Source organism: Balaenoptera ricei, chromosome 10 (genome assembly GCF_028023285.1).
Source record: "Balaenoptera ricei isolate mBalRic1 chromosome 10, mBalRic1.hap2, whole genome shotgun sequence".
Lineage (NCBI taxonomy): Eukaryota > Metazoa > Chordata > Mammalia > Artiodactyla > Balaenopteridae > Balaenoptera > Balaenoptera ricei.
In genome coordinates this window covers 52560368-52582385 of record NC_082648.1, presented here as the reverse complement: position 1 = coordinate 52582385, position 22018 = coordinate 52560368, and the positions used below count along the sequence as shown (strand labels likewise).

The 22018-nt window shown below is 43.5% G+C and overlaps 1 protein-coding gene across 2 annotated transcripts in view; it reads left to right on the top strand.

Moving 5' to 3' along the window:
* Positions 1-22018, top strand: part of PPM1H (protein phosphatase, Mg2+/Mn2+ dependent 1H) — a 265477-nt gene that overhangs the window by 88094 nt on the left and 155365 nt on the right. For both annotated transcript variants that reach the window (XM_059936399.1, XM_059936398.1), the window contains exon 2: positions 9097-9262. In XM_059936399.1, the coding sequence (XP_059792382.1) occupies positions 9097-9262 (166 nt within the window). The remainder of the gene's footprint in view (positions 1-9096; positions 9263-22018) is intronic.

The window sequence follows — 22018 nt, the reverse complement described above, 5'->3', positions numbered from 1 at the left end:
TATCTCCTCCAGAACTCCCCACCCCAAGCCTTGTTTCACCTTCTCATCTCCCTTCGTAATCCGAGTCCTGCATTTGCTCACCCTGCCAGTGGACACCTGGGCAGCGTCGTCTTTGCTCCTCTCTCCTCCACTACCCATGTCCAGCAGGTCTTAACTAGGAATTCTCAGTTCTTTCACCTGCTCTGAAACCTTCTGTTCGCTTCCATCCAGAGCCACTGCTTGATTCATGACCTCTTTGTCACCTGGACTGTTATAAAAGACCCTAGCTGGTCTCTTCACTTTTGTCATTTATCCTCTGTAATCCATCCTCCATCAGGCCACTACTGTTATTTTCCTAAACAGTTTTTATCATATCGGATCCTTCTTTAAAGCATCTTAGATTCTTCCCATGGGTCATAGGCTCTATAGGGTAAAGTTCCTATAGAATTTCATGGTCTAGTTCTGATGTAGCTCCCTCACCAAGCCTATACTTAAGTCACACCCACCCCTCTTTATAAAGTTCACATCACTCTGTTTTCAGAGGTTATTCCTATGCCTGGAGGGCCTTGCCTTGCTTTTTCTCTGATTCTTGATTTCCTCCTTTATTCCATGAGGCTGAGCTCAGGTGCCACCTCAGCTGTGACACTTTCCATGACTCTTCTTTTGCAGAATTGTCTCCTCCTCTGCATTTTCAGGTCTCTTGTGACATATATCTTGGGTGTGGCATCCGTCGGAACAACTCAGTTATTTATAGGAAGGTGTCTCTACTATGTAGGTGACTATGGGCTCCCTGGGGGTAGAAGCCATGCCCTAGTCTTCTTGCTTTACGACCTCTTGGCTACACAATATTTTAAAGTAATTATTTCAATCAAGTTGTACTACGTATCTAATAACTTTCTTGGTTTACTTATGAAGTTGCAGAGATCTAATTACAGGGTTGCAGAATCCAGTGCCTTTGGGGCCAGCTGGTGACTTAATGGCAGAAGTGGACAGAGTGAGGTCTGGGGTGAGCTAGCGAGGAATGCCTCATCTCTGATCGTTGTCACCCAAGAGTGTGACAGGTGTTGCTGACGGTATTATTTTCCAAGAGAAATGAGAAAACTAAGATTTTTAATATAAATATCCCAGTTTTCCTTTTAATTAATTAATTAATTAATGGCTGCATTGGGTCTTCGTTGCTGCGTGCAGGCTTTCTCTAGTTGTGGCGAGCGGGGGCTACTCTTCGTTGCGGTGTGCGGGCTTCTCGTTGTAGTGGCTTCTCTTTTGTGGAGCCTGGGCTCTAGGCGCACAGGCTTCAGTAGTTGTGGCACGTGGGCTCAGTAGTTGTGGCACGTGGGCTCAGTAGTTGTGGCACGTAGGCTCAGTAGTTGTAGCTCGAGTGCTCTAGAGCACAGGCTCAGTAGTTGTGGCGCACGGGCTTAGTTGCTCTGCGGCATGTGGCATCTTCCCGGACCAGGGCTCGAACCCGTGTCCCCTGCATTGGCAGGCGGACTCTTAACCACTGCACCACCAGGGAAGCCCCCGGTTTTTCAATATGGGCAACTACAAATTCACCTTCTAAAGAAATACCTTGTGGGCACAACTTCTAAAATACCAACCTGTCTGTCGGCTGGATGTGGCCCTTGAGACCCCAGTTAGCAGCCCCCGATTGGTCACATCTCTTCATTAGCCACGGACAGGGCCTGGGAACCAGAGCGTGCAAGGCTGCCTGATGGGAGAAGGCCTTGCATGTGTGTGCTCTGTTCTCAGCCTGTGTTCATCCTGCCGTCTTGACACTCTGCCTCCTCCACCTGCTGGTGCTTAGCCATCTTCCAAGGTGTGAAAGCCAGACACCACAGAGAGTTCCATGGCTTTCCATCCTTTCTCCTCCCTGGTGACACCCACCGGGCCGTTAACTGAATGGGCTGGGGTGACCTCCTGTTCCGCCTCCTCCCTGGAGGTGGCTGAAACCATCTGGGAGAACATCCATTAGGAACATCCATTCTTGATGGATGTTCTGGCTGTTTTTGCTGATGGCTGTTAGCGAAGGCTTTTGTTCCTAGTCAGAGCCCTGGTTTTCTAGTACACCAAGAATGTTATTCTTGGTGTTATTAACGCCCTTGGAGCTAGGAATTAAGTTGTCCTTCTGTTCCAGCCTGTCTGGGTGGTCAGTAACCACTTCAGAGAATCACATGAAACATCGCCTGCGGGGTTATGTAGGAAAGAGAATTTTAATAATTGATCGCTATATTTGGTCTCCCGTAAAGGATTGCTTTCCCACCCTTCCCCCTACAGCCCTTTGCTGTCTGCTTCTCACTTGTATATGAATCAGCAGCAGCTCAGTTCACCTGATGGCCTTTCTAAAATGCTTGCTCCTTCTTACTCAGTGTGATTACTGGCTGTTTAGCGGTATTAACACTTCGTGTAAACTTTTTAGTCTAAACTGTCCAGGCTTTTATTTCCTTTAAAAACAAAGCAATAGAATAATACCAAAAAAAAAAAAAGATCAAACCCAACCAAATTCTCTCTTTGGTCTTTTTCTGTGGGTCTGGGACCTGAGCTGCTGAGACCAGGAGCCTGGGGAGAGATGGCCTCGTTGGGTAGATCTGGGTGGGAACCTAGAAGTAGCACGTTCCTAACCGTGTGGCGCTTTCCCGTGTACAGAACACTGTCACAAAACACACAGTGCTTGTGTGTTGCAACCACTTTGAGAAGAGGGCTCAGAGGAGCCGGTGGCCTTGCTCAAGGGCCGTGTTCAGGGAGGTGTCATGCCGTGCCTCTTGTAGGCTCTGGCTGCCTGGATGCGACCCTGTGACCTTGAGGCTGACAGAGGGACACTGACAGAAAGAAGAGGGAAGAGAGGTTCCCCTCAAACTCACAGAACTTGATAAAGTCCTCTGGGCCCAACACAAGAGGCAGCTGGCTTGTGTTGGATATATTATTATTAAGTAATAATATTGAGTACTCACTGTGTACTGTTAAATACCTGTTATGCTAGGACATTTAATTCTATCGGAAGTGACAGTTTTCATCCCCGTTTTAGAGGCAGAAAGTAAACTTACTGTGCCCGAGAACAGACGGCAAGTTTGAACTTGGTCTACCTGACCATTGTCTCTGTTGGTTCTTCTGCTGAGTACCTCGGGGTGCCAAGGGGGAGGGGTTGGTAATGCATGACTTGACCCTTGTGACACGTGGGAATCCTTCCAAAACATTATCAACTGTGACTATCCTTTGTGGATTGACTGTCCTGTAAATCCTTTTGAAAATGTTTCCATTGTCAGTTCTCTGGACCAGTGGCTGTTGTGACAGGGGCTCACTACTTGAGAAGAGTTACTCGTCTGAATTTAGTGATAGGAACCTGCTCTGTGTGGTAATTATCAGGTGAATGTCCTTAAGGTCAAGGTTTTGAGCAGATGAGAAGGCAGGTAACTTGATAACTTAACAGTTGCCGTTAAAACCAGGATTTTTCTGCTGAAATTCAGGTGGAGTTGATTTTTTAAAAATTTGTGACTAGAATATTTTACAAACAGAAAGAAGGAAAACAGGTTTCCCACGTGTGCGATAGTAGCACAGAATGAATCACTTGCTCTTTTTAAATAGGGTCTTCTACTGCTACAAATCTCATGGTCACATTCACGCCTGGTGTTCAGGTCATAGCTTCCAGTTGTATCTGATACACGCATAGGATTTTGGACTTCCAAGACCTTAAAATTCTGTGTTTACCTGTTTTTACAAGGGGAAAAAAAATCTAGGTGTTTCGGTCCAGTTGAGGGTAGGTTGGTAGATTAATGCAGTCCATAATTGAATTTAACTTTGTCACGTGTCTCTCTCCTAGGGCAAACATATCCTGATCTTCTAAGGGAAGGAAGAACTGGATGTAAACTTTCCATGTTGAAGACATAGTAGTTAACCTTCCCCTTCATCGTCTCACAATTCTCCCACTTGAATTTTAACCCTAACTTCAGAATTTCCCAATTCTTTAATTTAGATGACTAATATCCCCTCTCCCGAACACATAAATTTTAGCAACTCCCAGAATTTAATCTGGGAAGTACTACTAAGCAACTGAGGTTTGCAGAAGTTAAGCAACTTGACCAAACACTCTGCTGTCCAGTAGTTGTGACTTTAAAAAGAGGAGAACAGTGGTGGCCAACTCTAGAGTCCACAGAGGATTACATGAGTTAATTACTACATGTAAAATGCTAACAGCAGTCCCTGGCACATGATTAGTTCTCAACAAGTGTAAGATACTGTTATTACTCTACATCTAGGAAGTAGCAGAGTTGATTTCTGTCTGGTTTCATTCATTCTTTCAGCAGACGTTTGTTGAGCACCTGCTATGTGCTATGTTCTGGGGAGATAGCCCATCATCTTAACCATTGTGCATTATTACTTCCAGTTTAATTTCAAGGAAGATGTTCTCCCCCTTTGTAGGAAATTGGAAAATAATGACACCAAAGAGATGATGATTCATGGTCCACCAACGTTTTGTCTTTAAGTCTTCAAAATAAGCATCATGGGTGGGTATTGCTTAAAGAAAGGACATCTTGAAGTCATTCCTGTTGATCTCAAGATAGTGCTGACTTTTTGCTGGAGCCTATGATAAGAAGAGAATGTAGCTACTGATATAGTTGCTCACATTAAAAAAAAAAAATTGAACCTATTGACAGAATGATGCTTCTGAACTCAGGAAACACAGTTTTTCTCAATTTACTTTTAGAGGAATTGGAGGTTTTATATATATTTAGTAAACAAAGCATTTGCCTTTGAAGAACAAAATGAAATATTTAAGTTGATAGAGGTCAAGCTTTTTAAAGCCAAAATAAATTGAGAAAAATCAGGTCTTTCTACTAAAGCTGTACTGAGTCAGGAATTTGAAATAATATGAAATATTGGATAGCAGTTGTGTGTTTTAAAAAGGCAATGGCTTTAATTAAAATGACTATCATCTGGATAATAATCAGATATCTGACCAAACAGGCTTCCAGGTTTGGGGCTGCTGTCTTCCCTCTAGGTTGACGTTTCTGACTTTTTGATATTTCGTCAGTGTCGTTCACAAGCTGTATTTGCTTGAAATGGCAAAGGAAGTCCACCCTTGATTGTTCTTCACAGTTCCCTGGCTTTGATGAGTCCTTGCTGGACAGCCTTCTCAACCAAGTGCCGATAAGAATACACACACAATAGAAAAATAAAACAACTGAAAGCTGAAGCAGAAAGAGCTGAGACTCTGCTGTATTTAGCTGTGTGACCTTGTGTAAGCCACAGTATTCCTGGGCCCTGGGTTTCTCTTGCATAAAATAAAGTTTCTAGGGTCTCTTGCTGAAGTTAGGTCAACTTTGGAATTTAATATCCACCAAGAGAGATAGGAGATGTACAGCACATTCAGGGGACAGTGATTCGTGATTTATGTAATTATAGTAGCTTTGTTGACTGTTGGAAAATAGCAGTGGCAGATGAGTCAGCCTGGCGTGTAGCTATCGGAGATCAGTGATGCTTTTTTTGTTAAACTTATGCTTTAGTCAGGTTTTTTTTTTAGGTCCCAATGGTCAGGGTGATGCCAAGTTCCAGAAATAGAAGCTCAGATCTTGTTCAGAGGACACTGTGGAGGGGACGGTTGTCACGAACTTGTTTTCCTAGCCGAGCCTCCACTTTGGCTTTCCCTAGGGAAGATGTTAGTGGGTGACCATGGGGGTGTAACATCACCATCCAGCAAACCATCCGCCCCAAACATGTTGCTTGGAAGTCACTATCAGTGACAGAGAAGAAGCAGGTGGTATTTCAATCTCCTTCCTCTGCCTGGTTTGGTTCTCCAAAAATCCATGTGAAAGGGAAACTCCAGACAAATGCATGTTCTGTATTAGGAGCTCCAGCTGCAAACACCTGGACTAAACGTGGGCTCCTCTAGAGACAGGCAGATCTGAACCATCCATCCTTCATCCTTCCTCTGGGTGCCTTCTCCAGTAGCTAGAGAAGCAGGGAGAGAATCCCCTTTCTCTCAGGCACGGACCCGAGCTTGCCTAATCTGCTTATTCCGTGCTTCCCCACACAGCCCAGCTGGTCCTCCCACCGACTGATGCAAATCCCCGTGTATAATAGGAAGAGGTTGGGCTGGGGGTCAAAGGAGGCCTCACTCTGAATCCCAGCAGCGCTCCTTCCTGGCTGTGGAACTTGGGATAACTTAACTTGGGCAGCAAGCATAGTGGTATTAATAGTCTTATGCAGGTAGTGTGTGTCTTCATCGTGTCGTCAAGAATTGCACTGTATTCTTTCTTAATTTTTTTTTTATTGGAGTACAGTTGCTTTACAGTGTTGTTTCTGCTGTACAGCAAAGTGAATCAACTATACGTATACATCTACCCCCTCTTTTTTGGATTTCCTTCCCATTTAGGTCACCACAGAGCACTGAGTAGAGTTCCCTGTGCTCTACAGTAGGTTCTCAGCATTGTATTCTTAAACCTTGTGAAAACGCCTCCTCCTTAGAGGAGAGAGAGTGAAGGTGGGGCCGAAAACTAGACCTTGACCTTTTCCTCCCTTCATCCCTGAGAGGGTGTGGAGGCAGATTTGACCTCACAGAGATCAGCAGGGACCCTGCCTCCTACGAGGGACCCCCGCCACGAGGACAATGATCTTCATATTCTGTAAGCAACGATCTACTTTAAAAAAAAAAAAGAATCTTACACAAAACTGTCGTGTGTAAAATGAGTTAAAGACTTTCGTTTATAAAAATATGGTTAAGTTGAAATTTATAATAAACTCAGGAAGAACGATAAAGCAGTTTCAGTGAACAGAAATTTGAAATAACGGAGAGAGTAGATGACTTTTATGATCTTTTTCCTATTACATATAGATAAGTAATTGCAAAAATTTTTTTAAACATATATTTGTATTTCCAAATAAAGTCCTTCAATCAGTTATTTATTTATTTATTTATTTATGGCTGTGTTGGGTCTTCGTTTCTGTGCGAGGGCTTTCTCCAGTTGCGGCAAGCGGGGGCCCACTCTTCATCGCGGTGCGCTGGCCTTACACTATCGCGGCCTCTCCCGTTGCAGAGAACAGGCTCCAGACGCGCAGGCTCAGCAGTTGTGGCTCACGGGCCCAGTTGCTCTGTGGCATGTGGGATCTTCCCAGACCAGGGCTCGAACCCGTGTCCCCTGCATTAGCAGGCAGATTCTCAACCACTGCGCCACCAGGGAAGCCCCAATTTTTTTTTTTTTTAATTCATTTATTTTTGGCTGCGTTGGGTCTTTGTTGCTGCGCGCGCGGGCTTTCTTTAGTTGTGGCGAGCGAGGGCTACTCTTGGATGCGGTGCACGGGCTTCTCGTTGCGGTGGCTTCTCTTGTTGCGGAGCACGGGCTCTAGGCGCGCGGACTTAAGTAGTTGTGGCACACGGGCTCAGTAGTTGTGGCACACGGGCCTATCTGCTCTGTGGCATGTGGGATCCTCCCAGACCAGGGCTTGAACCCGTGTCCCCGGCATTGGCAGGCAGATTCTTAACCACTGTGCCACCAGGGAAGTCCCTCAAATGGTATTTTTTTAAACAGATCTTCTTTGAATCAAGTGATACTGGTCAAAGAGAAAAGATAGAAGGCTTATTATGCCAAAGCTGCCCAAAATATATAGACTAGCATGTATTTGTTCACATGTAACAGATGGGAATCAACTTTTAAATTATTGCACTTTTTTCCAAAATGCTTATACATTTAAAAAATGAATTTAAAGTAAATGTTAAAACATCTGAAATACCTCCGTAGAATCCCAAGGTTTGGTAGAAGACTGTTCAAAACACACTCCCTGAAGTCTTACAGCACTCAGATCTCAATTTGCTCTCTGTTTCCTGTTTGATTGTAGCGTACAGTTTTCAATACTGAAAGCTATTTGATATAAAAAATGGTGACATCTGAATAAGGTCTGCCGTCTGGTTGTCAGTGCTGGATCAGTGTCAGTTGCTTGTTTTGATATTGTACTTGAGTGATATAAAATGTTGCTTTTGGGGGAAGTTGGGTGAAGGGTGCATGAGACTCTCTATACTATTTTTGCAGTTTACTCTGAGTTTATAATTATTTCAGAATTTAGAATTCTTTATAAAAAGTCATTTGAAAATGATCATTTTCTAATTAATTGTTAGGAAGGAGTACAACAAGCCTGAGTGGTGTATATACCACACTTTTAAAGTGGATTTCCATCTATCTTACCTTATTTAAAAAAAAAGCATCTTTCTTTCCTTGCCACTGAGTCTGTATCCTCCACACTCACTCTGTCACCTACTGTGACACTGTTGAAATTTTGGAAAGAAAACACAGCCAATGGCAAATCAAGGAGAGCTCTCTTTCAGGAAAACTAATTTAGCTGCCGCTTAATTACTTAATAAGAAAATGGTGCCGAAACCCAAAGAGTTCATTCTGCAGTCACCTGATACAGAAAAAGGTCTATGAATGATGTAGCATGTTTTTCTGAAGCATTCCTGTGCTCAAACCATTAGTAATTAGGCCAGAGAATATCAACAGGCCATGAGTTCATAGGGCCAGACGTACAAATCAGCATGCCCTATAGTCTGTTGTGATGATGCAACGTGAGGCGTGTTATTCTACATGAGAAAAGATAAAGGAGTGAAGATAATTTTAAAAGAATAAACCTTTGATCCATTCACTTCTCCGTGTGTAAAGTAAAAGTGGTCATGGCAGTCATGAAATATAGTTCTCTGTTCTCTTGGATTTTACAGTGTGCTGTAAATTACTGCCTTGTTCTTTGATAAGATTGATGGTGGTTTTGCTCTATCACTTGGAGAAATGCAACAGAATTCCCTGAGCCAGCCGTCTGTCTTCAATGTAATTGGCAAAAAGAGTGATTGTCTCGAGTGTTTTGACTAGAAATGTATTGGTGGGGTTGATCACGTCTATCAGACACCTGCGAAGGTGAGCTGACCTCAGCACATTGCTTTAGCAAATGTTTTAACATATGCTGGTAGAATTACATTTTAAAAAAATCCATTTACTCCACCAAGCCTGTAAGGTCCTGTGCATTAAGTAGGGCATTCGTTCTGTGCCAGTTGTGAAGCCTGCCTGGGCTGACCTGAGGGACCAGGCTCTCAGCTCTCCATACACCACTCTGTCTGACCGGCTTTTCTGGCTTCTCCTCCAGGGTTATCAATGCCGGGAAGAGCACACACAATGAAGACCAAGCCAGCTGTGAGGTGCTCACCGTGAAGAAGAAAGCAGGGGCCGTTACCTCAACCCCAAACAGAAACTCAGCTAAGAGACGGTCCTCACTTCCCAACGGGGAGGGGCTGCAGCTGAAGGAGAACTCGGTAAGACCCTCCCTCATCCCCCGTTCTCGGGTGAGAGGAACATGCACGCTGTGGCCCCGTCGTGGGATGTTCGGAATGGAAGAGAGAAAAGCCATGTCCCCAGAGTTAGTGGAGTGGCAGGTCTGTGCTCAGGGTATCACACCGTCACAGCGAAGGTGACACATGGAGTTAGGAGGAGCTGGTGTTGAATTCCCTGGCGGTCCAGTGGTTAGAACTCCGAGCTTCCACTGCTGGGGGCCCGGGTTCCATCCCTGGTTGGGGAACTAGGATCCTGCAAGCCGAGCAGCATGGCCAAAGTAAACAAACAAACAAACAAATAAATGGAACAGCTAGTGTTTAGGTTCTAAACCTTTAAAGTAAAGGAAACACCCATATCATGTATGAGATTTGCTGCAAGAATTAGTATATATGTTTGGTGGTTTTCAAGAAGCCACTTCAAGGTTTTTGTGAAGGAGATGGTCCCTGGAAGCCTCGCAGAAGGAGTGGGAGGAACTCTAGCCATCGGCTTGCGGCCCTGCTAGCACGACTCTGCCCCTCTCCTCCCCTTGCCTGCCCCTTAGAGTTGCCCAGTTGGAACCTTGCTTGATGCTCTTCCAAATTAATATTCGTTTCAACTGGCCCAAAGCCCTTGCATCCTATGGGGCAGCCCTCCAGACCGAATGCCCTGTTGACAAACCACAGAGCGTTTCTCCTCTTTCCAATTTCTGGAGAACAAAGCAGACATCCTTGGAAAGTTCTGAAGAAGCTCTCAGAAAAGTATAGGGAATAATCAGCACTCTGTCCATCAGCAGATTTAGTCCTACAGAAAAGAGACGTTAAATGGGATGACCCCGATGTGACTATTTATTCTAATGGTCTTAGGATATTTTTGTATGTAAATTTTTATAGGATTGTAAAGGATCTAGGAATCTCTTCTTAGTCTAAGTGATAGTGTCTTATTGCATTTGCGCTTAGGGAATAAGAGTAGTGATTTATTTTGTTAGCATGAGTTCCACTTAGGGTTAGAAAACACAGTGACCTATGGAGATTCATCAGTTGTACTTGCTTTCAAGGCTGAAGGAAGCACTGATTAGGCCTCTCCCAAAAAGCGAGAGTCAGGGACCCAGATGGGCAGGACAAAATAATACTGGTTAAGTGCATGGGCTCTGGAGTAAGACGTTTCAGAACAGTCCATTGCTTAAAGCTGTTCAGTTTGGGGATAGTTATTTATTCTTTGAGCCTCACCCTTTCTCTTCTCTAAAAAGGAAGAATAATAATGGTAACTACCAAAAAAAAAAAAAAAATGGTAACTACCAAATACAGTGGAAGAGGCTAGTTGCAAGAAATCCAACAGTCCATGTGAAGTCTTGAGCCAGTGTCATCATTAATAAATCCTTGATCAATGCTAGTGATTATTACCCTAAAGTCAGTTCTACTTGTGTAATCCTCTGCGGATAATGCCCACTGAGTTTTCATTCGTTTGTAAACTGGAGATCACACAATGTCTTTTGTACCTACTTGATGGACTTATTTTGAGGATTGAGTTTTTATGGAAAAGGGCTCAGAAAATGTGAGACATTAGTGATAATTGGGTATGGGTGCCAGTGACTTAATGTTGCTCTTTCCCCTGGCAGGTGTCCTCTGCCACTGGATATAAAGTGATTTCTGTAAAACTAAGTCAGTGTTGACATTTGGCTGAAGGCCTGTGGGTGATGGCGTTTTCCCTTGTTGCTAAGTTCCTCCTAGAAGTGGAACCAGGAGTAACTTTTTACCTTTCTTTCCTTAAGAACAGTGAAACCAGCGCATAAGCCCTTTAGGATGGAGCCAGGGCCCTCCTTTGTGATGGCTCTGAACCTCTGTGGGGTCCATGAGCCACTAGGAGGCAGCAAGGACATGCCATGCAGAGCCGGCACCTCTCCCCCTGCATGCCTGCCTTGGCCACGGCAGCTTCACTTCCACCTGCCTTACATATTAGGCTCCTTATTAGAGTTTAAGGCAAGAGCTGTGCTGCCTTTTTCCTTTGAATTGTGGGAAATTATACATAAAATAAAAGTTACCATTTTAACCATTTTTAGGTGTATAGTGCAGTGGCATCAAATACATTCATATTGTTGTGCAACCATCAGTATCATCCATCTCCTGAACTTTTTCATCTTCCCAAACTGCAACTCTGTACCCATTAAACACTAACTACCCCTTCCTTCTCTCCCCCTTCCCCTCCCCGCCCCCCGTCCCTGGCAACTACCATTCTATTTCCTGTCCCAGTGAATTTGACTACTCTAGGGACCTCCTATAAGTGGAATCATATAATATTTGTCTTTTTGTAGTTGGCATATATCACTTACCATAATGTCTTCAAAGATTATCCATATTGTAGGATGCGTCATAATCTTATTCCTTTTTAAGGCTGAATAATATTCTGTTGTGTGCCTACATACCATTTTGTTTATCCCTTCATCCATCGATGGACACTTGCTTTCATTGTCTCTTGTGAATATTACCACTATGAACATGGGTGTTTGAATACCTGTTTGAGTCCCTGCTTTTGATTCTTTTGAATATACGCGCAGAGTGGAGTTGTTGGGTGATATGGTAATTCTGTTCAATATTTTGAGGAACCACCATGCTGTTTTGCACAACAGCTGCACCATTTTACATTCCCGCCAGCAGTACACAAGGGTTCCAATTTCTGCACATTTTTGCCAACACTTGTTAATTTCTGTTTTTCTAAAATAATAGCCGCCCTAATGAGTGTGAAGTGGTACCTCATTGTAGGTATGTATTTCCCATGATTAGCGATGTTGAACATCTTTTCATGTGCTTCTTATTGGCCAGATATATCTCCTTTAAAGAAATGTCTGTTCAGGCCCTTTGCCCATTTTAAAATTAGGTTGTCTGTTTCATTGTTGTTGTTTGTGCTGCTTTCTAAAAGCTTGAAAAGCATAATCTAGTGCGCCAGGTGACTCACTGAGTGCGGGCTGTGTTCCAGGAACTGGATGCTGAGGATTCGGCAGGGAATAAAACAGACAACAATCCCTCCCTACAGGGAGCTTGCGTTCTTTGACGGCGACAAGCAATTCAAATATATAGCGAGGCAGATAAACACTACGGAGAAAAACAAAGTAGGGAAGCAGTAATAATAGGAAGCGTGAGCCGCAGGGTGGTTAAAGGAGGTGTCAGAATGTGACACTGGGGCAAAGACCTGAAAGGGCAGCTGTTGGGAGGAAGAGCCTTCTGACATCCTAGGCAACTGTAAGAACGCTGAGGCAGGAACAGCCTTGCAGTTTCTCAAAGAATCTGCCAGGAAGCCCGTGCGTCTGGAGCAGACATAGTAAAGCCTGGATTGCAGGTGACATTGTCAGAAAGGTTATAGAGGAGTGAGGCCAAGTGGCAGGACCTCAAGGCCGTTATCACGACTTTGGCTGCTACGCTGAATGAACAGTTTTGCTAGCAGAGGTCACTGGATATACTGCTTAAAAGAGGCCGGTGATTTTTGCCATCTAAAGACATCCCTTAACTCAGATATGGTGACACTGAGGAAAGGGCTGTGACAGCATAGGGCCCAGGGCAAGAAAACATCCGCAGGAGACAAGTAAGGTGGGTCTCCCCCTTTCCCCCTGTGATTCTCTTCCTTCACCCGGCAAATGTGTGCTGAGGTCTGAGTCTGCACGCTGGGCCTTGGGGCTGAGGAGATGAACTCGGTGCAGTTCCCATCCCCCTCGAGCAGAGTTGGGGAGGGGAGGAGGCGTCGATAAGCAGCAGCGCTACAGTGGAGTGAGTTTTAGGAGAAAGAGAAGAAGTCCAGGTTGTGTGGACGCCTAGCTCAGATTGGCCCCTGGTGGTTTGGGGAGCAGTGGAGGGGAGAGGCTGGGTCAGGTGAGGGAATGCTCCCTGGAGAAGTGACATTTGAGCTGTCGGAATTAACCAAGCAAATAAGAGAAAGGGGAGCTCCTGACAGAGGGAACGTGCAAATGCGGAGACAGGCTGGCGTGTGAGTACGTGGGGCATGTCTTCCCGTGTTTGGGAGCGCGTGTAGTCACTTGGAGGGGAATGAGGCAGGAGCAGCAAGCAGGTGTCACACGTGAGGGCCATTGAATGCCCTAATAAGCTGGAATTTTAACCCGTGACTTTAGACAAGGGCATAATGGACTCATGACAGTGAGGGGGCTGACTTGGAAGACCAGGGGAGCACACCTAGAGGCTGGGACACCTAGGAGTCTGGCTCGTGCAGAAATCTGGGTGAGAAATGATGAAAGCTCGAAATAAGGCAGTGATTAGAGCAAGGGGCAGGCTCGGAAGAGATGATGTGAGAGGTACTGTTGAGGTTGACCAGGTGACCAACTATGTCGGGCAGGGGAGTGTGGGAGATGCCAGGTTTCAGCCACTGGGTGCTGGTCCTTGAAAGTGGACCCCTGGGGCAGGCACAGGTTCAAGGTGAGGAGATGGGCGGAAATGGCGACTTGAGTTTTGGGGATGCTAACTTTCCAGGGGGGAGTGTGTTGTAGGAAGTTAGAGCTGAGGGATTGGAGCTCAGAGCAAGTCTAGGGGGGCTTAGAATTCAGGAGTTACAAGCCCAAAGGAATTCCAAGAAGAGAGGGGAGCTGTCAGGAGCAGAAGTAGCAATGCTGTGGGCCACAGAGAGGTCAAGAAAAATAAGGATGAAAAAATGGCAAATACTATTATAAGCAAGAAATGCAGCAACAGGATAAATAATGGCATCATTATTTCATTTGCAAACAGAGAGTTGACAGGCATGAAGGATGGTGAAAGGAAGATGCATGGACTCTCTCCAGAAAACATGTGATGAATTTCTCCCTCCTTTTCGACCTCTTCATCCCCAACAAACTTCGTACAGTCAAAATAAATATTTCCACAAGACTTCTTTAACGTATAATATCACCTTCATCTTGGAGATTGAAGAAAGCCTGAAGTTTCCTGTAAGATCACATTAGATTCACCATGAAAAGAGGAATTATCACAGGAATTTTTTTATATGTTAGAAACATAGGAGGGACTTCCCTGGCAGTCCAGTGGTTAAGACTCTGCACTTCTGCCACAGGGGGCGCAGGTTTGATCCCTGGTAGGGGAACTAAGATCCCGCATGCCACGCAGCATGGCCAAAAAAAAAGAAAGAAAGAAAGATCAGTGATGTGCAAGGAATTCAATTCAGCAGGAGCCTAACTTTGTATTTGATAACATAGGGTAGTTGGGTAGCAGTGAGATGATTATTTATCACTACAGATAATTATTGATTGGTATGAAGATTATAAGACAACTTTAAATTTTTTTTAACTTTTTGTTTTATATTGGAGTATAGTTGATTACCAATGTTGTGTTAGTTTCCAGTGTACAGCAAAGTGATTCAGTGATACATATACATGTATCTATTCTTTTTCAAATTCTTTTCCCGTTGAGGTTGTTACAGAATATTGAGCAGCGTTCCCTGTGCTCTACGGTAGGTCCTTGTTGGTTAACCATTTTAAATATAGCAGTATGTACCTGTCAGCTTTAAGCCGTCAGTCATGCCAACTTATAGAGAATTATTTTATCCTATTAGTACAAGTAATTGTGTAGCCAAAGGAGTCAAATTAACCCTCCTGTTTTAAAACAAACTTAAAAAAGATTTTGGTGGATAAAATAACATACACTCTGTTTTGCTTCTCGTAGCTTCCACGAGGCATTTGCTGAAGGAACGTTGTTTCCTGTATTTGGGTGAGCTCTTGACAGCAGCGCCTTACTTATAAGAAAGAAAATACAAATTAATTTCAGGTTCCATCTACATATAAAGGAAAATGTCAGGAGCAGAAGAAGCCATGTTCGAGAGAAGTCATAAAACTTAAAAGGAATACAAACAAAAGAGTTCCAAGGTGTTCTGTGCTATAGTTTTTTAGCCTGAAGAAATGCAGTGGGATATGGTGAATTACTGATTGTGTCCTCCCTTAAAAAATACTCGGCAGTGGATCTAGTTTTTTCTTTTTAATTTAGAGTTTAGTGATATAATTAGTGAAATAAAGAAAGAAACATTTCTCTTTCGAGGAATAAGGAAGAGAAGTTTTGAGATCTCTGGATATGAAGTGACTATGAAGGAGAGAAGGATGTTTTCTGTGACAAGTTGGGGGTGGACTTTTCCTGTGCCGGCATCGCGTTGGGTAGTTGGTGTCTGAAGAACCTTTAGCCCACAGTCAGGCAGGTAGGAAATTGATACTCCGTGGCAATGTGCAATCCTCTCCACATTCCTACGCCTCTGATTATTTGTTTGGGGACATAGGGTATATAGCTAGGAAAGAAGAGAATCTAGAATGCCAGCATTTCTGAAAGACATTGTCATAGAATCGTCCCTTAGGGAAGATGCTGTAAGCTTGTTGAGGGCAACACCCTCTCCCCCAGCATCCTCCTGCCTTCCTCCTACTGAAGCCTTTTTAATTCACCTGATCATGACTTGTGGGAACTAATCACCATTACTAGGTTTTCTTTCCTTTAATTTGAAAGGTGTTAAGAAGTCCTTATTTATTGTACTGATTGCCACCCGCAAGTGAAAACAGCTTTTCCAAGAGCTTTTGTTTTTCAGTTCCCAGGTACATAGTCATTCTAGGAATGGGATAAAAAGAGGACCATAGCATATGGCTTCTCTGGGGAGGGAGAAAGAGTTCACTCTTAAGGGCATCTCATAACCTTAGTATTAAGATGATCTTATGTAAGATGTGTGGGTGGGAGATAGGGCATTGTGGCAATAACCAGGACATTCTCCCCCCACATCTGACTCCCTGTTTTGAAAGAGATTATTTTTGGCTTAAGCCGAATCTTGTGGACACACGCATTCTAAGTCTTATTTCCTTCAGAGCCCCCTTATGTTGTTTTAGTCAAAACAAATCAAAGTATGTGGTTTCAGTGTCTGTTAGTTCAGTGTCTAATTACAATAACAGGAGATGGCTGTGTCCACATCACGGCCAAGTTCATCAGCAGGGAAGAGGAAAGCTGATTATCTTTCTCAGCAGAGGATAGGGCAGCACTGTGGGAATTCCAGGCAAATAGGATCAAATTGGGGTGGGGAGAGGTAAAAAGGAAATGAGAAGGGGCTTTTTCAACTCTCTGGAGTGAAGATTTGCTGTTCTTTTTATCTGTTTTCTGTAAGAAGGACTCAGTCAGCCCCCCCAGAACATTAAATGAAGGTTTCCCGTGGTTCCATAGTGGCAGGCCTTCTGGGGCATTTGGCCACGTTTGGCTGTCTGCTTCCTGCAATGATGTCAGCTATAAAAAACAATAGGAGCGTCCTTTTATTTCTCTCATTGTGTTTATTACTCTAAATTTTCTCTCTCAACTAAGGTCTTTGTTCTGAGCATGTCAAGAAAAACATAACATTTCCATTTATCTACTTAGATTTTTTGAAGCTGGCGTGCAGTGGTTTCTCTCAAAACTCTTATCTCTTGGTTCCAGGGATTAGAACTCTTGCCAGTGATTAAGAAGAATGACTTTACAACTAGGAATTGTTCAGGGTGATGTCAGTTAGAATAACTTTACAGTTCCCTCCTCAGTGGGAATTGATTCACTCTGTAGACCAGGTTTGACCAAGATGTACCTAGTTGCTGAGAACGCAACTCAAACTTGGTTCCTCAATAGATTTTCCCACTGTGGCAAATCTTAAGGCTAAAGGAAAATAAATGGTGCTGAGATGGAAGTTTCTCCTTGTTTCACTTGCAGTCTGATTTCCCCAGAGCTTTAGGTGGGAAGAACATTGGCAAGAGCAATAAGCTCTTGAGATTTTCTTTTCTTCTTCTTCTTATTTTTTTAAAACCCAATATTCGGCATTCATGTGCCAGACACAGCACTGATCTTAGTGCTTTGCCAATATTAATTCCTTTAACCTCATAATACATACATAAGTATGTACTATTCTTATCTTTATTCTACCAATGAGGTAACCGAGGCACAGAACTGGAAAGTGTGGAGCTTGGGTTCAACCCAGGCAGTCTGGCCTCCGAGCCTATACACACTGGTAACATGCTGCCTCTTTATCCATTAGCAGCTGGGAAATATGGCAGGAAAATCTCCTTGGAAAAGTATGAAATGAAAGAAGAACAACTCCTACTGTTGAGATGTATAATTTCAATATAATTTGATGCTAAAATTTTTCTCATTTCCATTAGGATTTCTGTTTTGAATTAGGAGTTATTTAGCAGTCTCCCCTGTCGGCTCAGAAACTGGATAACAGCTCTTATTGATTCAGGTGAAGAACACAATGGAAATGAAATTGTTCATCATCTTATAGTCCATTTTTTTCTTGCTAAATTATTGAAGACCATTGTTTGCCTGAAACCATGGCAAGTAGAAAAAGCCTTCGGATTGAACAATAATGAGTGCCTTGAGTTTGAATCCCAGCTCTGCCACCCACTAGACGTTACCTTGTGAAAGTTAGATGACCTCTCGATGCCTCAGTTTCCTCATCTGCTGATTAGGGGTAATAGTTCCTACTTCATAAGATTATTAGAATTAAATGAGTTAAAAATATGAAAAGTGGGACTTCCCTGGTGGTGCAGTGGTTAAGAATCCGCCTGCCAATGCAGGGGACATGGGTTTGAGCCCTGGTCCGGGAAGATCCCACATGCCGCGGAGCAACTAAGCCCGTGCGCCACAACTACTGAGCCTGCGCTCTAGAGCCCATGAACCACAACTACTGAGCCCGCGTGCCACAACTGCTGAAGCCTGCATGCCAAGAGCCTGTGCTCCGCAACAAGAGAAGCCACTGCAATGAGAAACCCGCGCACCGCAACAGAAAGTAGCCCCCGCTCGCTGCAACTAGAGAAAGCCGGTGCACAGCAACGAAGACCCAACACGGCCAAAATAAATAAATAAATAAAATTTTTAAAATACGAGAAATGCTTAGAATAGTGTTTGGCATGTAGTAAATGCTCAATTAATATTATCTGTTGTTATTCTAACAGTGGAGTTTGCAGCTGCATTTCAATATTATATCTCATTACTTGTGTTTCTACTGTAAACTAATTTAAGGAGAAGCTTTTGATGTATAGAATAATAGTTTGAGAACATTCCCGAGCTAATTTTTGAGTCTAGAATAAAGCATCACACAACTTAGCCAAAACGATCACCAACTTTATACTTCCCGTCTCTCAGAAATTTTTATTTAACAGTGTTTTTACATATGGCACTAAATTGCCATTTAAAAACAAAAACCAAACGTACTTATCCTACATCTTATTGTCTCATAAAGTGGAAGAATCGAACCAAAGACATCTGTGTTTAGTATTATCAGATCCTGAGAAGGAAGCAGTGCTCTTTTACGTATATGAGAATAAGAGATCTTTCTCATTAGGGAACAAAATATTGGACTAATTTAGTCAGAAAGAGACGTATGTTAAGAACAAACAAACTAACTGTGCTGTACGGGCATGATTCCAAGTGGACAGCAGTAGAACGTGGGCCCAAGGAAAGACTTGTCACGAAGTTTCTTCACATCTTAGCTTCATCATCAGCGGATTTATTCTTCTGTCACGAAGTTTCTTCACATCTTAGCTTCATCATCAGCGGATTTATTCTTCTGCCTCATACTGTGCTGCTGTGAGATCACATGAACTGGTGACTGAAAGCTCTGTGGATGAAATGCCTAAAAACAGATACTCTAATTCTGCACCCTCATCCTTGCTGTGATACCTTGAAGCCTGGCCAGAAACTTGGTGGAAATCAAGTCATACAGTAGCTTATAGTGGGGATCAGAGGAGTATGTCAGCTCTCTGTTTCCCCAGTGGAAAATAAGTCATCCCTCTTCTTGGGCAAGAAAGGAGGGAGGCAAGTGCGTACCATGTTCATACTGAGCCTTTTGTAAAATTGACCAAAGGATTTAACTCAAAGTGGGATTTCCACATTTGTGATATTTCTTTCATGCTGTCCTCAGGTGATCTGAATACCTGGTGGGTTGGGACAGGGAGGGGAAGTTGAGGGTGAAATTAGCGGTGAACCTGTGTCTTCGGGGAAGGCAACCAGGAGGATGACACCACTTTTTCCTGTAGGACAGCTGTTTCTAGAGTAGCCATCTCCAAGCCATCAGTTAAAGACAGTATTTTTGAGTATATACCCTTAATATACGTGTTCATTTATTGATATATAGCCATACTACTGAATATCCATCTAGTATATATTTAACAATTATAAAAGCATGTTAAGTATTTAAAATATAAAGGCAATAAAGATGAAAAGGCAATATTTTAAAATATAACAGCTAACAGTTACATGGTGTTGATTATATGCCAGGCATTGTTCTGTGTGTTTTTCATGCAGTAACCCATTTACTGTCTTGTTAAGAGCAGAGACTTCTTGTTTCCATGAGCTTATATCTCAAGGCACAATTCATCATTAACAATCGCAAGTATAATTCCATATTTCAACTGTCTCCTTGAGCACATCAGATACTTTTGGCTAGAATGGTTATTATTATTGTCAGATATGACTAGTTGTCATTGCTTGGAGTGGGAAGTGCCAGGTGTGACATGTTCTTTTTTTGCTCATGTTTTCTATGAGCAATTTCTTTGCAGGGATTCTTAGAAACCTCTATTTTGTGAGGGATAATTGAGTTAAAAACTTCATAATATAATGTGCAAGACCACTCCGTTGGGAGCACATGTACCCAGGAATACGTTGCGATAAGCCAGAGCTAACAGAAGCGCCAGGGCACCAATGCTCCATCATGTCCTGGAGACTTACCGACCCTGTGAGGGCGCCAGTGTCAGCCTGTATGAGAAATACTAGCCAAGGTTAATTTTCTTCTTCCACATTAGGTGAAACAATATGAAAGAATTTCTAATTCTAACGTTCTCCTCTTACATGCCGACTGAGTGTTTTAAGCTCCCCCTCGACTTTGCGTGCTCTCTTGTGGAAAGCGCTCATCTGGAAGGGAGAGCGGTGAAGCGGGCTTGCAAACTGTGAGCGCTTGTGCGGTGGGTATGCGATGCAAAGCCTGGTTTCTTTGAGCTGGTACCAGTGTGTCAAACCTCATTCTTTGGTATTCTTTGTGTTTCCTACCTTACATCTCAACACTTGTGTAGGGCTCCACAGGAAACATTTGAGGTTTTCTCTAGAATCTCCCCTTCTTTGTCAGCATGCTGGAGGAGGGGTTGCCTCATTGTCTCCTACATGGCTCACGAAGGCTGTTTTGCCTGTGGGTCCCCCAGAGCTGAGGGGCATGTGATGTGGCTCCTGTTTCAATAGGGCTAAAACCGAGGCTATGGCTTTTTGACCTCCTTGCTTAGCTGTGCTGGAATTACAACTGCAGCTGCATGGACACAAGCTGCTTGCCTTCGAACTTATTTTAGCTTGTTGTTCGGTGGATACATTTCTGTTTGGTGCAATCTTATACTTCTTGAAAGGCCCAAGGAACCCTTCCCAGATAAAACTTACTAAGTTCTGGCATTATATATGATCATGAAAATGGGAAAAAGAAAATAAGCAATATGATTAAAAAGCAGTTTCTAGAACTTTAGAGAAAGGAGGATATAACATTGAGCCTACTTTAGTGAAATCCTAAAAGAGAAACTGAACTTTAAACTCCCAATTTGTTACCTTCTGGAATATTCCTTAGTCTTATTGCAGATGTATTCCTGAAAAGGGGTGGGAATGTGTGTGTGTGTATTATAAATTACATAGAAGGCTATTTTTTTTTTTTTTTTGTAAAGGAAATAACTTAGAATGCAACTGGAAAACTTTTTTTTTTTTAATTTTTATTTATTTATTTATTTTTATTTTTGGCTGCTTTGGGTCTTTGTTGCTGCGTGCAGGCTTTTCTCTAGTTGCGGCCAGCGGGGGCTACTCTTCGTTGCGGTTCCCGGGCTTCTCATTGGGTGGCTTCTCTTGTTGCAGAGCACAGGCTCTAGGCGCCCAGGCTTCAGTAGTTGTGGCACACGGGCTCAGTAGTTGTGGCTCGTGGGCTCTAGAGCGCAGGCTCAGTAGTTGTGGCACATGGGCTCAGTAGTTGTGGCTCACAGGCTCTAGAGCACAGGCTCAGTAGTTGTGGCGCACGGGCTTCGTTGCTTCACGGCATGTGGGATCTTCCCGGACCAGGGCTCAAACCCGTGTTCCCTGCATTGGCAGGCGGGTTTTTAACCACTGTGCCACCAGGGAAGTCCCAAAATTCTTATTTCTTAAACTGCTATATTGCTTTGAAAAAATAAAGACGAATGAAAAAATCCATTTTCTCCCTTCCTTTCTTTGTATATTTAGTAGTTATTGAGCTTTTAGTAGTTACTGAGTAGTTCTATACCAGGGACGCCCTGGAATGCCATAGTGAATGAGACACACGTGAGTGTCCGCCTAGGCCGATACAGACATGTCCGGCAATTCCACACCAGTGGGATAAACACTGTTGTAGGGGATGTACAGGGGCTGAGGTGGTTCAGGCAGGCTTGGTGGGGAGGTGCTGCTTCCACTGAAAACTGAAGGATAAGCAGTTATCCAAGCAGAGGGCCAAAGATGAAGGCAGAAGAAAAACATGACACTTACAGTCTTACAAGTGAGGCAGAGTTAGAAGAGAGAGGACGAGAGCATTCCCGACCACTGACAAGGAGCAAGAGAGGAGCAGCACCTAGATCATGCAGAGCCCGCGAGCATCCAGAAGACGGAAAAGTACTTTAAGAGCAGTAGGGGGTGATGGAAGGTTCTATGCCGTGACGGAATACAGGTGTATTTGCAATGAAATTGCAGACTTGCGATGCGTTGAAAGCACTGTGTTCATGTAAGTTGGAATTTTTCAGTCCTCTCTCGTAGATTCCCAGC